General features: G+C 37.9%; 1 protein-coding gene across 2 annotated transcripts in view; it reads left to right on the top strand.

Annotated features, from left to right (window-relative positions):
* Nucleotides 1–17,125, top strand: part of ACTN2 (actinin alpha 2) — a 97,084-nt gene that overhangs the window by 44,141 nt on the left and 35,818 nt on the right. For both annotated transcript variants that reach the window (XM_069064490.1, XM_069064491.1), the window contains exons 2-6: nt 2,563–2,677; nt 4,715–4,834; nt 5,755–5,841; nt 12,451–12,538; nt 14,597–14,675. In XM_069064490.1, coding sequence (XP_068920591.1) covers nt 2,563–2,677; nt 4,715–4,834; nt 5,755–5,841; nt 12,451–12,538; nt 14,597–14,675 — 489 coding nt within the window. The remainder of the gene's footprint in view (nt 1–2,562; nt 2,678–4,714; nt 4,835–5,754; nt 5,842–12,450; nt 12,539–14,596; nt 14,676–17,125) is intronic.

Raw genomic sequence — 17,125 nt, 5'->3', positions numbered from 1 at the left:
AAAGTTTATTAGAGATTTGCCATAATGGGTAGACTCTTAAGGAGCCTAGGTATCTGTGACACTTGAATTGGACAGGCAGGCCAGAATAATCTGAAACAGAGTGAGTCTGCCCTAGATAATTCTAGGCCACCTCATGGAAGCAAGATGGAATTTATATACAGAAAGATTGTGGGAGGGTTCTAGGGGTGGTCTAGAGGAGGAATTTGGGGAAGACCTTGAGGAGGAGTTTAAATGAGGTCAGACTCCAGTAATGAGATTAAGGGTGGGAAATAGCTGGAGACTACATGGAGATGACCAACAATGGAGGGCTAGGCTAGTTTAAGGCTAACAGATTTGGGTATAGATATTTTGGCAGGATCAAGGGTGGGAAGTAGTTGGACAATGGAGGGCTAGGCTAGTAACAGAGATTTGGGTCTAGTGATAATTAAAGGCTTATGGCCTCTGGCAAATGCCTCATCAGATGGGAGGATTCAATCGGATTTCAAGGGGTTTCCTAGAGCCTCTACCCCATCAATTTCATATCAATGTAAAAATATGTATTTTGCAGGCAGTCAAATAATCTATGATAATCATAATAACTTTTTTGTAGGAAGACAAGGAAGAAGGAAACAATCATTTACCAAGTACTTTTACTATGTGTCAGTCACTGTGCCAAGTGCTTTATAAATATTATCTCATGTTGGCCTCATAATAATACTAGGAGGTAGGTATTATTACCACCTCCATTTTACACATGAGGAAAGTGAGATAGGCAAATGTTAAGTGACTTGCCCAACATCATACCCCTAGATGGGTATTGGAGGCTGAATTTGAACTCCAGTCTTCCTAACTCCAGGTCCAGTTCTCTAGTTGTTGCACTACTTAGATACTTTGCACCACCTCAGATACTTCTTAGACCACCCCCACTAAGCTGAGATCTATATAGAGCACACACAAAATGTTTTTTTTTCTCTGCTTTCTAGAGCAGAGAATGATATGAATTATTTTATCCTAATTTCATTATATGGGCAGGATTCAATTTATGAATGAATGTGTTTGAGAAATTGACTGTAAGTTGGTATTTTGGCTTCAGAATACTATTTGTTCTTGTAGAAAGTTATATGTAGTGGTTGGTTACCAGGCCAGTGCACAAAGGCCTATTTAACCCTAATAGCTATGTAGAACTATTTTTGTTTATTGTTTATTATTTTATTTATTTATTTTATTATTTATGTGAACAAAATATACTCTTGAGTTGTACCTTACGAGTCAGTGGCAAATTTCCCTCTCAATTTCTCACACCAAAATCTGGAAAGAGGGATTTTCCCATTTCATTGGAAGTTATCAAACTAATAAAAGCTCCAGATTAAGTATGATTATAAAGTATGCTTAGAAGTTATATTAAAATTTGCATAAGAAAAGGAATCTAATTCCAGTTAGGGAACAAAAGCATTTTACTTGTGGCATACATAGTAGGTCTAACCATTCTAGGAGACCATAGTAGGTATCCATTCTTAATAAACTCCAATGGCTCTCCATTTTCTCAAGGATAAATTTTCAAGGATAAACATTTCCTCTGTTTTGCATCAGAAGCCCTCCTTAACCTGGTCCTTTCTTATCTTTCTAATTTTCTTTCATTTTACTCCCATCCTCTATCTTGATAAGCCAGCTGGCCCAGTGGCTACTCCTCCTACTTGACACTCCATTTCCCTAGTCCTCTCTTTTGCACTGTCTGGAATGCTCTCCCTCCTCACTGCTGCCTGCTGACTTTCAAATCTTTCTTTTTTTCTTGGTATCTCTCTGAGATTACTTTACTCCACTCTTTAAACAGCTGTTTGGATGTTGTTTCCCCATTAGAATGTGAGCTCCCTAAGGGCAAAGACAGTGTTATCTGCCTAACTGTGTTTTATCTCCAGCACTTAGCAGGATGCTTAGTAAATGATTAAAAAATGCTTGTCAACTGACTGAGTTATAAGGAAAACCTAGGAGTGGAAGAGAAGATTTAAAATCTTTCTCATTAAGAACTATAGTTGATGAGATAAAACTATAAATAGAGACTAAACAACAAAATTCAATATTTATTAAGGACTCATTGGGTGTGGAACATTGTGCTAGACCTAGGTTTGATACAGAATTCAAGATAAGACATGTTAAGATAAGGCCTCAAGTTGCTTAGGCTCAAACTGGGGAATATGATGCCTAAACATAATATAAAATAATATGTGACAAATATTTTTAAAAGGCACAAAGTGCTTGTGAGGTTAAAGGTAGATAAAGCCATTACTTAACTGTGGGGGGTGGGGGGGTGATTATTCAAGGCAGGATATGAATAAGCCAATGGTGATAGTCTTTTAAAGTTCAGTCAGGAGTTCTTGTGAATATTTCATCAAACCAGCAAACCTTATTAAGCACTTGCCTTAAGGCTTCCATTTTACCTATTTCTTTCATGTTCCTTTTCCTCCTTTAGAAGACTGGACAGGACCTAAAGTCCTCTTTGCACTCCTTAATATGTGTGGGGTTGGCAAGCTTTCAAAAGGTGATTTTCTGATTGTTGTTTTGATAAATGTTTGTTTTACCTTCCAGACATTTACTGCCTGGTGTAATTCTCATCTAAGAAAAGCTGGTACCCAGATTGAGAATATTGAGGAAGATTTCAGGAATGGCCTTAAGCTCATGCTTCTTTTGGAAGTCATTTCAGGTTGGTGGTGAAGCAGTTTTTATGGTTCTAACCCCTAATGCTTCTGTCTTCTTCATACTTAACTCAGTGTGTTATCACTTGAATGAAGAGAACTCTGGATGTAGCTCCTTGAGGCATAGGTTCAAACATTGGTTCTGATCTGGATCATATCTTACATGAGAGACTTAATAGCTTTTTGGATTGCAGAAGTCATGTAACTTCAGTGATCCTTGGTTTCCTCATCTGTAAAAGAGAGAAATTGTTTGTTACTTGCCTTAGAGGGTTGTTTTGAGGAAAACACTTTGTAAGTCATGTAGTTGAATTAGTTTTTCTGTCTGTTCCAGGTTGAATTTACTGAGTGTTTTCCTTTGAAGGTATTCAGGCTTTGTAATTGCAATATTAGAAATTACTCTTTGGCAAAGTTCTTGTCTTCCTGGAGATCTTTATCTATCCTGAAAACTAGCTAAATTCTATTGTAAACTCATTTCCTAGTTTTCCCTTTTCAAAGTAATATTCAGGTCTCCTACTTTGAAAAACAAGAAGAAATGATAACATGTCCCCCCAACCATCCTTGCTACTTTCCTATGCCTCAGTTCTTCATGATGCTAGAATGTATGTACCTAGAATTTACGTACTTTCCCCACCTTGAAGCAAAGGCATTATATGATGGTAAGAAAATTATGTAGACTATATCTCTCATAGACCTGGGGTATACTTTCACACACAGTAGGAAGAGTAAACATGCTTAGGGAACATGTGTGGAGAGGCACATTGTTAAGTACATTGTTAAGAAGAGCATGTGTGGGGGCGGCTATGTGGCACAGTGAATAAAACACCAGCCCTGGAGTCAGGAGGACCTAAGTTCAAATCTGGCCTCAGACACAACACAAAAACTAGCCCTGTGACCTTGGGCAAGTCACTTAACCCCAATTGTCTAGAGAAAAAAAAGAGCATGTATGGAGAAACACACTAGTAAGAAGTACATGGAGAGGCATATGTATCGGGAACATATGGCCAGAGTACAGTTGTTTACATAGGGAACATGTGAGGCTAGAGTGCATGTAAGGAGGTACAAACATACAGGAACACATAAGGCCTGGTTACATTTGTGGAAAGTGCCTGACTCTTTAAATCTGCTAGTTCCAAGGAAAGATAGTCCTCATGCCACACTTAAGGCGCCCCAGCTTCCTTACTATGTCTGTGGAATAGACAAAATTTCTTATAGAGCCCATGTTTAGTTGTTAGCTTAATACTGAGTAGGTGAGCGTAAGCTACATTGAGACTATTTTTGCCTTATAATTCATATAACTGACTTTGGATTTAAAGATTCCAATTTTACAGTCAAGGAACTGTGACCATGAGAGATTAAAGTAGATTTCTTTTTGATGCACATGTCTCCATATACCGACTAGTGAGGTCATTGGAATAAATATCAGTTCTGGTAGCTCAGGAAACTGAATTTAGGCTTTTTTGGCTTCTCCCAAGGGCTAGCTAGCAACTTAGAATGATTAAGTGGCACAACCCTAAATCTCTCATCTCATCTGTAAGAGCCTCAGAATTTCAAATCAAACTTCAGTAACAGGTTTCAAAAGCTTACATATTTGCAGCACTCTGCTTTATCTTGAAATCCATTTTATCTGAAAGTGACTGATTGATTGGCTTCCTGGGATTAGAACAGCTGATTTCATGTTGCAGGTTATTTTCTCCTCCTGGTTTGGTTCAGTGAACCAAAACAAACCAGTTCTAATCATTAGAATCTTTCTATGGGGTGGCTAGGTGGCACAATGAATACAGCACTGGCCCAGGAGTCAGGAGGGCCTGAGTTCAAATCTGGCCTGAGATAGTTAATGTTTACTAGCTGTGTGACCACGGACAAGTCACTTAAGCCCAATTGCCCTGCCTTCCCCCCCTCAAAAAAAAAAAAAAGCAAAAACAAACAAAAAAGAATCTTTCCAATAAAATTTTCTTTAAGAAAGCTTGTATTCTGAATTTTATTGTCTTTGGTCTATAGCCTGGTTTAACCGATATTCTATGTGTATGCCATTCTTTTCTTCACAGGTGAAAGGTTGTCCAAACCTGACCGAGGAAAAATGCGCTTCCACAAAATTGCCAACGTCAATAAGGCCCTGGATTACATAGCCAGTAAGGGTGTGAAACTGGTATCCATTGGTGCTGAAGGTAAGCTGAGGAACTAATCTTATGGAGGTGTTGTGAGGGCAAAATGAGAGAGGGATAAAAGGGGTTCAAAAAGCATAAAACTATAGTAGGGACCATGGCACAGTGAGTGGAGTAAGTATGGGCTTAGAATTGGGAAGACCTACCTGAGTTCAAATCTGACCTTAGACACTAGCTATTTGACTCTGGGCAAATCATTTAATCTTTGTGTGCCTCAGTTTCCTTAATTGTAAAATGGGAATAATAATACCCATTATTATTACATATTTGCAGCACTCTGCTTTATCTTGAAATCCATTTTATCTGAAAGTGACTGATTGATTGGCTTCCTGGGATTAGAACAGCTGATTTCATGTTGCAGGTTATTTTCTCCTCCTGGTTTGGTTCAGTGAACCAAAACAAACTAGTTCTAATCATTAGAATCTTTCTATGCCAGGCAGGGTTGTTGTGAGGATCCCATGAGGTGGTATTTGTATATACTTGTAAGTTGGCAGAAACTGAAAATGCCTTACACTGTTGGTCTTTGTCTCCTGTGAGCAGCTAAGGCCTAGGAGAGTCTACTAGTAGTCTAGGTAGAGATAGAATGATTTCTGAGACTGAACTGTGTCTGACTGAACATTTTTCCTAATGGATGCTTAGAAGTTGGGAAATTAATTGACTTATTTCAGTCAATTGTATCTGCAAGATTTGTGCTTTTGAGTCAATTCTGAATTCATCCAGGGGCTGAGGAATTTGGGACCCAGTACCACTTTTGAAGACATTAGCATAAGGATTATAAGTATACTGGTGGGCCGATAGAAATGTGACAATACTTTTTATTCTTTGGTGTAGTTGTAGGCATTACTATTGAAAGAGTGCAATGGTAAGTATGTTCAGATAATGTTGTAGAGTTTGTTTTTATGGTTTTTTTCCCTTGCCTACAGAAATTGTTGATGGCAATGTGAAAATGACGCTGGGTATGATCTGGACCATCATCCTGCGCTTTGCTATCCAGGATATTTCAGTGGAAGGTAAAGTACAAGGGAGATAACCTGAATATGTTTTTTAAAAATTGTGGCAAGTGGTAAAAATGAAATGTCTTCTGCAAACTGAATTTTGTTTTCTAAAGTCGAAAAGTCACTTATAATGTTGTACCCATTTAGGAGCATGACCACTCTGCTTTATAATTCTACTTACCTTGGGCAGCTGGGTATCAAAGTAGATAGAGTGCTGGACTTGGAATCAGGAAGACCACAGTTTACATCCAGCTTAAGACACTTACTAGCTGTGTGACTCTAGGCTACTTTCTTATTTTCTCTGAGCCTTAGTTTCCTCATCTGTAAAATGGGGATAATAATAGCATCTAGCTTGCAGAGTTGTTGTGGATAACAAATGAGATAATAGATGTAAAGTATTTTGCAAAACTTAAAGTGCATTATAAATAATAGCTGATGTTGGGCTGGGCTTAAGCAATGCTGTGTCATTCCTGGGGGTGGAATCTTTGTGGAAAGGATTAGTGGTATGTTCAGAGCACAAATAGCTAGGAAAATGTACAGATATTTAGCTTCTTAAATGTTAATTACAGAATTAAAAATAAGTGTAATAAATTTATAGCTATCTGGTTGAATTATTTGGACTTACAGCTAAAACAAAAAGAATTCCAGGTACAGAAAGAATTTATTGAAAATCAAGTCTTTCTTTCTTAACAGAATCCCAGCTTGTTGTGGTGGCTCTCTCCCTGGCCATCACTGCTTCACAATAAAGACATTTTAAAGCTTTGAATCTCCAGCAAAGATGAAAATCATTAGTCTTTTACTCCCAGTCAATTTATAAATATTTTGATCTATTCATTACTGCTAAAAGGTGTTGAGTTGATTTCTCTCAAAATAGATCTCCCGTTTAGCCTGAAATCACCAACTGTCTAACTAGCTACAGGTCTGTTTGAGGAGTCCTGTTTATTCCACATCCATGACTTAACTTGACCTGCCTTCATCAACTATACATTGAAGCTCCAACTTTTCACTTTCATATTCCAGCAGAGTGCCATGACATCTTCTAGTGCTGACCTTTTCTAGTTATTAATCAGTTATTAAATATTTATTGAACACCTTCAAGGCACTGTGATAGGCACTTTGGAATATGAGGCACAATCCTTGCTCTCAAAGAGTTTACAGTAGAGTTTGGGTTACTCTTCAAGATGTTGAAGACCTTTGCATAGGTACATCAGTCAATCAATTAGCAAGCATTTATTAAACACTTCCTAATTACGTTCCTGGAACTTGTGGTTAGAGAAAGGCAAAAACATGAAAAAAATCCCTGCCTTCAAGGAGCTTACATAAGAATTGTGGGAGACACGGGGAGACAACATGTAAACAGTTTCATATAAAATACCTACAGAGGAGGAAGAAGGTAACCTTAGAAGGAAAGGCTCAAGTGGCCAGGGAGAACACGAAGGCCTCTTGCAGAAGGTGGTACTTGAACTGAGTCTTAAAAGAAGTCAAGGATGACAAGAGGTGGAGGTAAGAAAAGTAAGTGCTCCAGGCCTGAGGGGACAGCCAGTCCAAATGCATGGAGATGGTAGATGGAGTGCCATGAGCAAAGAACAGCAAATAGGCTAGTATTATTGGCCCAAAGAGTAAATGAAGGAGAATAAAATGTGAGAAGACTAGAAAGGTAGGAAGGGGCCAGGTTGTGAGGAGGACTTTCTATTTAATCTTGAAGGTAAAAGGGAGCTAAAGTTGAGGTGGGAAGACCAATTAGGCTATTCCAGTAGTCCAGGCAAGAGGTGTTAAGGGCCTGAACTGGCATGGTGGCCAGTTAGTAGAAGAAGAGGACATAGAGAGATGTTCAGTGATACATGGGTTGAGTGAGAGTGAGGCATTGAGAAGGATGACAAGGTTGTGAACTTGGAAGACTGAGAGATTGGTAGTGCCCTCAACACTTATAGTTGGGAAAGAGTACAGGCTTTTGGGAAAGATGAGTTCCGATTTGGATGTGTTGAGTTTGAGGTGCTCATAGAAAATTTAGTTTGAAATGTCCAGTAGGCAATTTGAGATATGGGATGAGAATTAAGAAGAGAGACTACAGCTGGATGTATAGATCTGAGAATTATCAACATAGAAATGATAATTGAACCCATGGGAACTGATGAGATCACCAAGTAAAATAGTATAGAGAGAAAAAGACATAGGATGCTGTCTTATGGAAAGCCTACTGTTAAGTTAGGAGAGTCTGAAGATCTAGGAAAGGTAGCTAAGAGGGAATAATCAGTCATGTAGGAAGACCAAAGGAAGGCAGTATCATGGAGACAGACTCAAAGAGAAGAAAGTGTACAATTGGACAAAATCAACCCTATTAAATGATTCACAGAGGTCAAGAAGAGTGAGGAGTAAGGAAAAGCCATTATGTTTAGCAATTAAGAGATCACTGGTTATTTGGGAGAGAGTAATTTCCACTGATTGGTGAAGTCAGAAGCTATATTGCAGTGATTTTAGAAGACAGTGAAAAAAGTAAAATCGCTGAGTATAGAAAACTTCTTCAAGCATTTGAGTAGAGAGAAGGAGAGGAGAGGTACAGTGTACAATAGCTAGGCAAGATATAGTAGGTTGTAGAGAGGGTAGTTTTGAGGTTGGACAAAACATGATTGTGTATTTAGGCAGCAAGGATATAAGTGAATGTATGAATGAAAAAGCATTTATTAGGCTCTTACTCTATGCAAAGCACTGTGCTAAATACTGAATGCATACATAGAAAATCAAGACAGTCTGTCCTTGTTATCAGGGAACTAATGTTTTAATAGGAGAGAGAATCCATATGTATAAGTTAGATGGAAAAGCCCAGTGGTCCTTAGGGTGCAGTGGCAAAGCAAAATGGCATATTTTTAAATGCCACTTCCATTGAAAAAACAGTATTTGTGCCTAATGTGAAATATTTGACATTGTTAGTGAAAATTTTTTTTTCCTGAGTCTTCAATTGCTGTGACTTTTGTAGTGAAATAATAATAATAATGATAGCTAACATTTATATGGTGCTTTAAGGTTTGTAAAGTGGCTTGGCAAACTCAAAGGCTATATATAAACGATGTAAATGCTAGCTGTTATGGCGGCCCCCACTTTCTCCACAGCCCTACCTCACAGGGTTGCTCTCTCATTTGATCCTAACCACAAGCCCCTGAGATATCTGCTATTATTATCCCCCTTTCACAGATGAAGAAACTGAGACAAAGAGGTTAAATGACCTGCCCAGAATCATACAACTATTAAGTGTCTGAAGCTGTGTTTGAACTCTGGTTTTCCTGACTCCAAGTCTATCACTCTGTCCACTGCACCAGCTAGCTGCTTAGGCTGTACAACATTTGCTAAAGTTGCTGCCAGGTCCCATCTCTACAAAGGTAGCTTATTTGAACTGAGCTAGAAGTATGGAGGGTGATCTGGGCAGGGAAAGTGAAGGGGCACATGTTTATTCCCAGGATGCTTGGGATTTACCTGCCAGGCCATGGAATCTAGTCATCTGCTGGTAGGTATAACTCTACCTCTAACTAGTACCCCCCCTGCCTTAGAGGAGAGCAGAGTGGCTTCTGACCCAACCTTCTGCTTCCTCTCCTGGCAGGAAAGTCTCCCTTGAAGAAGGGTGGGGAGAGAAGAAGACTAGAGTTGTCTATTCTGCCTCCCTTCAAGCCACACAAAAACAAGGACAAGCTCATTGCAATACATAGTGCCTCAGTGCCCACGTGGAGCCTCTCATGTCCTTCCACGGGTGCTTTCCATTGCTACACTGATGCTACTGAACAGACTATCCATGTGTGGCTCAAATTTCTGTATATCATAGGGGAGAAACCTTCTGTATCTGGACAGCCAGTCACTTGCTCTCTGTCTTTTTTTCCTAAAGCATTCTTTCTGTACTTCAACCATGAGAAACAGAAAGTCATAATGATAAAATCCTACCAACTAACACCTAGCCTTAGTCAAGGCCTGGCTTGGACTAGCCCAGTGACTCAGACTTGGTATTGGAATACAGTGAAATTCTCATGGACCATAAAATGCAATAAAATAACTGGTGGAGTTGGTGGCAAAGATGGCAGGTCTCTTCTCCAAATGGATTGCTGTCCTATATGAGAGCTGATAGGGACAGGGGCAGAGTATTGGGCTGGAATTTGGGGTCTTTGGTTCAGCATCCTGGGCTATCTCCGTCAGGGTCCATTGGGTTCTTCAGTGGATGTAGCTGTCTTCCACACACCTGCTGTCTTCCAGCTCTTCCTCAAGATACTTTGCTGCTTTACCCACTTTTTAACTTTCGTAGAAGTTAGTAGGTAGTAGATAGGGAGAAGTAAAGATTAGGGATAGTAAGAATGATAATGGAGGGGACAGAAAGAGATGAGATCCAGGGTGAAGCAGGGTGACCCCTTCATCTGAGGTGAGAGTGAAGAGAGGTGATAACAGAAGAAAAAAGAAGAGCTCTCTTCACATAGCCCCAGCTGTTTTGGTGCAAATGAATGTAAATGTTTTGGTCCAAATAAAATGAAATCCTCAACTGAGAGGTTGGTATGGAGGAGGGAAAGGTGGGGGAGGCTTGAGTCAGAGAGGAATAGAAGCTTGCCTTGCTGTATGTAGTAAAGGCTTACTTGACGTTAGATAACATCAGTTCATCTCAATCATCATGTTTTGTGACTTCCTCTAACTTCATTCAGTAAGATCTGATGAGTGATCAAGCACTGTGCTGGTCAGTATGAACTGCACAAATTATAAATTATAATTAAAATTAATTACAAATTTTATTATAAATGTAATATATTTCTACATTAGTATACAATTGTTTATGTAATTTATATTAAAATTATATAAAATCATTTCTACAAATCATAAATAAAATTAATTATAAAATAATAGGTTGCACAAAAATTCTTAAAGGAAATAACTTTTTCTTAAAGGACAAAGTAGGAAAAGTATGACTCTTTTTAGATCTTAAATAAGTAAGGATGATTTATCTAGTTCAATTTGTAGTATCTCTAAGTAGGGAGGCAATAGGATCTAATGGAAAACAGTGTAAGATTTAGGTTCATTTTTCACCTCTATTACTTGTTAGCTCTGTGATTTTGCGTAATTCACTTTCCCTGTTTTGGTCTACTATTTGCTCATTTGTAAAATATCTCCAAGGTCCCTCCTAGCTCTAATTTACAATTATTCCATGTATAAATAACTTAAAAAGAAATCTATATGAACATTTTCACCTACTTAACATAACAGTTATTTCACCTGTAATCGTGTTTTTACTATTGCATTATCTCACCTAGGAAACCCTCATTAAACTAGATGGTGCAAGATAAACGTTGGCCCATCAAAGATCTGAGTGATTACAAATTTTAAATAGTTACATTATGAATCCATTAAGATTTTACCACATTTTAAAGATTACATATTAATGACATCATCAATATGTGACTGTCCTGAAGGAAAATTAGAGTGCCAAAAGTGTTATAATTCTGGATCTTGCTAAATAGCTTAGGTGCAGTCTGTCAAATTAGTACTTGGCATTTTCTTGCATTTTTATAGAGTGTGTTTATTAGACAGACTTTTCTCAAAACAACTAACCAACCATTAAATGTAAAAAAACAAAGCATAAAACTCTTCTTTAGGCAGACTCTTTTTAGCTTTCAGCATAGATGTTAACAAATTACCTTGGTCATTTAGATTTTATGGAGTCATTATTCTTTAATGAGCTCACTATGACCCTCTGCGAGTTTACCATTTAAATGAAGGAATTTTTCACAAATATAATTTTCTGGTGATACCCACCTTTTTGGAAAATATTTTAGGCCTGAATCACTTTGGGGGATATGATCTCCTTCAACAGAATATTTTAAATAATTTTTAGAAGATAGATTTACCTCTTTCTGTAAAAATTTGAGGTAAGTCTATCCATTTATGAAAGGAGCATTATATATGGGATGGGGAGAACTGTCCCCAAATAGGTGTTGCTTCCTTGCTGTATCATGAAGGGTTCATAGTATACTAGAAAAAATGTTGGATTGTAGGGCTTCAAATCCTGCCTCTTCCACTTAATGTGTGACCTTTAGTAATTTGCCTCCCTTCTCTGGGCCTCAGATTTCTCATCTGTAATTTAAAAGAGTTGAATTCAATGACATCTAAGCTTCTTTCTGGCAGATCTGTGGTCTGTGATCATGTTAGCCTTATGGGGGCAATGATGAACACGCACTAAGATCCCTAGAATCAATTGTTCTTGGATTAGATATTGTAATCATGTTTCCAATTTACCTAATGTCCTATAGCAGTAGCTAACTGTATTCTAGTTTAACTTGTATCTTCTATCAGTGCAGAATTACTGATGTTGGCTTATTTGAAGATTTGGGAAGCCCTAGAAAGTTGTTAATTTCTCTAAAGTTAAGTTCTTCATTATTTCATATCATAGACCTCCTGCTGCTAATCCTAAATTCCCTTGTATTATTCCTTTGTTGTAATATTTGTGGAAAAGAACAAACAACCTGAGTCTAAAGTTATTGTTATCCTTATCTATGGTCATTAGCCACCCCAGAGGTCTTTGGTTGGGTAGTGGTGCTGGTATTGAGCCTTGTAAACCCAGTTGTGACTTTTTCCCTGTATATTCTTTTCTGGTTTTCATTACAGAAACCTCTGCTAAAGAAGGTCTGCTTCTCTGGTGCCAGAGGAAAACTGCCCCTTATAGGAATGTAAATATTCAGAATTTCCACACTAGGTAAGAGATCAAGATGCTTTTTAAAAATTGTATTAGAATCAATGAGTGGTGGAGAGAATAAATGTTTATTCATACTAGTTTTTTTCTTCTCCTCCAGAGATGAGAAAAATGTTTTCTTTGAATACAGAATTTCTGATGTCCAGTTTTTTCCTGGGAGCAAAATTTTGCATGCAAGAAATACAAATCTTGTCAAACAAGGTTAATTTTTTGGAATAGGAGTTGTGCAATGTCAGAATAACTCACCAAAATTACTAGATTTCAGCCTTTAGCAGATGGACAAAAAGGAGGAAAGGAAAAAATGGGATCTTTGATAGGGCAAGAAAAATTGAGTCCCAACCTGCATTTTTCCAAAATCTAATAATAACCTTTTTTGCTAGGTTTCTATAGCTATGCAAGAACACTGTATTAATAACATGGGTAATTATTTAAACAAATATTCATTAAGCATTCACTGTGCCAGGCATCCTAGACAACACAAAAAGAACAAAAAGCCCTTAGTCCTACCAGTTTGGAAAGCAACATTTTAGATACACAGAACAGCTATAGAGTAATTCTGAGGGAGTGCAACATAATATGATATATACTACTGGAAGAATACAAAGTAGAGGCAAGATTATAGCATCAGTTTTGGAATGCTTCAGGAAAAAAGTAATATTGAGGTATCTTTTTAATGAGAATTTGAACTGATGGAGAGGAGGGAAGAGGACAGCCTGAGCAATGACATGGAGACAAGATGGAGAATATCATATGAGTGACTCACAATGAGACTGACTTTGTTAGAGTAGAGAGATATCTATGGAAAATTTGAGAGTTAAGATTAGATAGGCAAAATGGAGGACCTTGAATATCAAAATAGAAAATTTGAATTTACCCTTATAAGCAATAGGGGAATATAGACAGTAGGAACTGTGTGGGACAGTTTGGTTCAAGCATAATCCAAGAACCTTATGTTAGTCGATTGCTTGTCTTCTCCCCACTCACCCTTTTTCCTACAGCCACATAGAAGGAAATAAGAGCTTTTGACCCTTTTTCTTGCTACTATACAGTGGATTCACGAGTAGCAAACTAGTCCAAAAGCTATAGTAAAGAACAGAAGACAAGAAGGTCATGAAAGACCCACAGGCTATATAATTGAGTTGACTTCTTAGTACATGAGTTAGAATCTGCATTTTCTGAATGTAAAAAAAAAAGAATGCTTCTTAAGATAAATTGCCTCTTATAGTTCTCTAATAATGTATAGTCTCTGGATCTCAATCTTTGTGCTGGTTCTCTCTCTCTCTCTCTCTCTCTCTCTCTCTCTCTCTCTCTCTCTCTCCCTCCCCCCCCAACCCCCCACCAAGCTATTCACAATACTCCAACATTCCTTGGACTTTCACTTCTGTGAATTTCAGAAGAAACCTAGAAATCTTGGTGCCCTAGTTCTGATCCCTATTGGCATCATTGTAAAAAAAACATTTTTTTTCTAATCATTTTTTATTAGCTCTGTCCCAGGTAAGCTCATAGTTAAAGTATTAAGGCTTTAATGAGCTTTTCATTCAATGTTAACATTAACAGAAAGTCACATAAGAAGGAGTCTTTAACTATAGAGAAGGTAGAATTAGGATTTATACTTTAAAATAGTCACATAATACAAGTTCCTGGTTTACAAACAGATTATATTCCAAAAATTCATCTCTAAATTGGTTGTTTCTAACTCTGAAAGTGTTTTTCCATAGAAACGTTATACTTGGTGGTTAGTTCCCAAGCAAACAGCCCATTAAAGCCTTAAAATCAGAACTACAGTACAGAGTGTCTGTTATTTTAGTTCAATGAGGGGAAGCCCGTCTCTGGTAAGTCTGAAGTTTGACAAAGGAGTTGGGAGTATGGTGGTGGTATCTGTAGGTGCAAGGGGGAAGGAGAGGGGGGAGGGATGAGAGAGCTCCTGTGGTCCTGGACCTCCACAAAATAAGGGATTAACAGTCTGAGCTTAGAGAAGAATGAGACCAAGCCCAGCACTATGCCAATGTACTCAATGATTTGATTAACTTGTATTCCCATTCTTTTTAATTCCTTGTGAAGCTGGAAAGATGGCCTTGGACTCTGTGCGCTCATCCACAGACATCGACCTGACCTCATTGACTACTCAAAGCTTAATAAGGTCATTCTAGGTGACACAGCATGCTGAGCCCTCAGGGTCCTGACTTGTGTTCCTTTGGCATGTTCTCTTAAGAATTAGCACATCAGCACTCAACTAACTCTGGATATGCTTTCCCCCCCAAGAAAAGGCCTTTAAAAAACTAGTAGTGCTGTCTGAGCTAACCTTTCCCACGAGTGAGAAGCATGGCTGCTGGGTCAGACATATGTGTGTCTTTCACTGTTCTGTCTTTGCATTCCTAGCTGCTAGCAGAGGGCTTAATAAGTGTTTGTCTGATTAAATTAAATTGTATCTCACAAGGAAAAAAACCAATCCTTTTTTTATACAAACTGTGAATTGATAGATTGATTTCGTTTGAATTAACCAACAGTCCAAATGTAGCACTCCTTGCGGATTTTACTCACGGATCATGAACCTGATCTAAGTCATTGGTCTGGAAGGAAGTTCAAACTCTTGAGTTTCCTTTTTCTTTTTAGCTTCATTTAATGGTAAACACAGTCATATTTAATGCTGGTGGATTTGGTTTCACAATTCAGATGAAATATGAAAGTTCAAATGTTTGGAGACAGGCACAGCATATTAAATATAGTTTACAACCCCAGAGAAGAAAGGATGCCATCTTTAAGCAATGTTAAATTGTAGAGCTTTCATTTCTTCCTTGATGTGCCTCTTCACTAGTTTGAAAGTAGAGACCATATTAACTCATATTTATGTGGTGCTTGTAGTACTTTATGTTTAGACTAGAACACTTTCTGGGCAACAATTGAGTGATACAAATATCATTCGCATTTTACGGAAATGGAAACTAAGGAGTGAATGTGGAAACTCACATTTAAGTAGTAATTTAGAGTTTCTAACATTCCTTGATTGCAATAGCCTCGTGAAGTAGGTCACTTTATCCCCATTTTTTAGCTAAGGGAACAGGTTCACAGAAATTAAATTACTTATACAATATCATGCAATTGGTCACATCAGCACCATTGCTCAGCTCTAGATTTCTTGGTAGCAGGTCCCACATTTTATTCTTCTATACCATTCTGTCCATCAGTCTTCAAATTAAAGCAAACCATCACTCCTCCTAAGCTTTTAGAGTATTTTGCTTTTCCACCATGAAAATGATGTCATTTTAAATGTTAATGACAACATAACTCACAACTGGTAAACAGATTTTTTAGACAATGGAAAGGTAACACAAAATTTCTTCCTGGTTGCTGCTGTGCTTAGTTGGCTATTTTGAGGATATCTTTCTTTTTGTTGTTGGGCATGGAGTTTGCCCCTTCATTATATTGTTCTCATTTGTGTAACTGAGGGAAGAGGTAGAAGAGTAATTGCCCTTTGGACTATTGCATCAGGCTGGACACCACAGACTTGGGTATCACACAAAGGATTTACTGGTTGTTATTTAGACCAGGGGTAGGAAACCTGCAGCCTCAAGGCTACATGTGGCCTTCTAGGTTCTTGGATCCAAGTTTTACAGAGCAAATCCTTTTATTAAGGGGATTTGTTCTGTGAAGTTTGGATTCAGTCAAAGGCCAAAACTTGAGGATCTAGAAGGCCACATGTGCCCTCCAAGCCACAGGTTCCCCACCCCTGATTTAGACACTGCTTCTGAAATAAGATAATGCCATACATGAGAGAATTGGGTGACCACAGTTTCTCAGTTTGTCCAGTATGCTTTTTTTCCCACCTGCAAATTAAAAGTGTTGGACATGGAAGTGGAAGTGGAGTTGGTGTGGTACAATGGAAAGAGCCTGGATTTAGAGTCAGAGGATGTGAGTTCAACTCCTGGTTTTGCCACTTACTGTCTACATAACCTCATGAAAAATCTAATCCAGGCCTCATCTGAAAAGTCAGATGGTTAGACTAGATGACCTTTAAGATCCCTTCCAGTTCAAAATGTAGAAATTTGCTTAAAAGCAGATTTCAATCCCATATAAATAAAAATTTCCCAACAGAATTTTCCAAAAGTGGAATGAGCTGCCTCAGTAGATAGTAAGTTCCTTATCCATTAAAGGATTTTAAATAGAGTTAGATGAATATTTGTTAGGGAAGTTGTAGGAGAGATGCCTTCTCAGATGTGCTTTGCTAAGTGACCTTTGAGGCCTATTTCAACTCTGAAAATCTAGGATTCTAGAATTATTTTTATAAAGTCCCTTCTAGGTTAAAAAAAAAAAAGCAAAAAACACCTCACATCTTAGTACCATCATGCTTGTGTGTTACCATTGAGGAACAGTCCTGATTCTCTTTTTTATTTTATAGAGATCAAGACTTAGTTGGAAGTAGAGATAATGATAGTAGATTTAGCTATCTATATCATCATCATTTCCTATCACATATTCAAATACTTAGATATATTTTAATCAGTTCTATCCGAAGCAGTTCACAAATACACACATTGTATCTTTATGGTGGAAAATAAAGGATGGATTGTGAAATGATGCTCTCCCCTTTTT

The sequence above is a fragment of the Petaurus breviceps genome, unplaced genomic scaffold (genome assembly GCF_028583685.1).
Source record: "Petaurus breviceps papuanus isolate PSGF00001 unplaced genomic scaffold, PetGlider_PUasm1.0 90633, whole genome shotgun sequence".
Taxonomy (NCBI): Eukaryota; Metazoa; Chordata; class Mammalia; order Diprotodontia; family Petauridae; genus Petaurus; species Petaurus breviceps.
The sequence above is the reverse complement of the archived record's forward strand: the minus strand, read 5'-3'. Positions and strand labels throughout refer to the sequence as shown.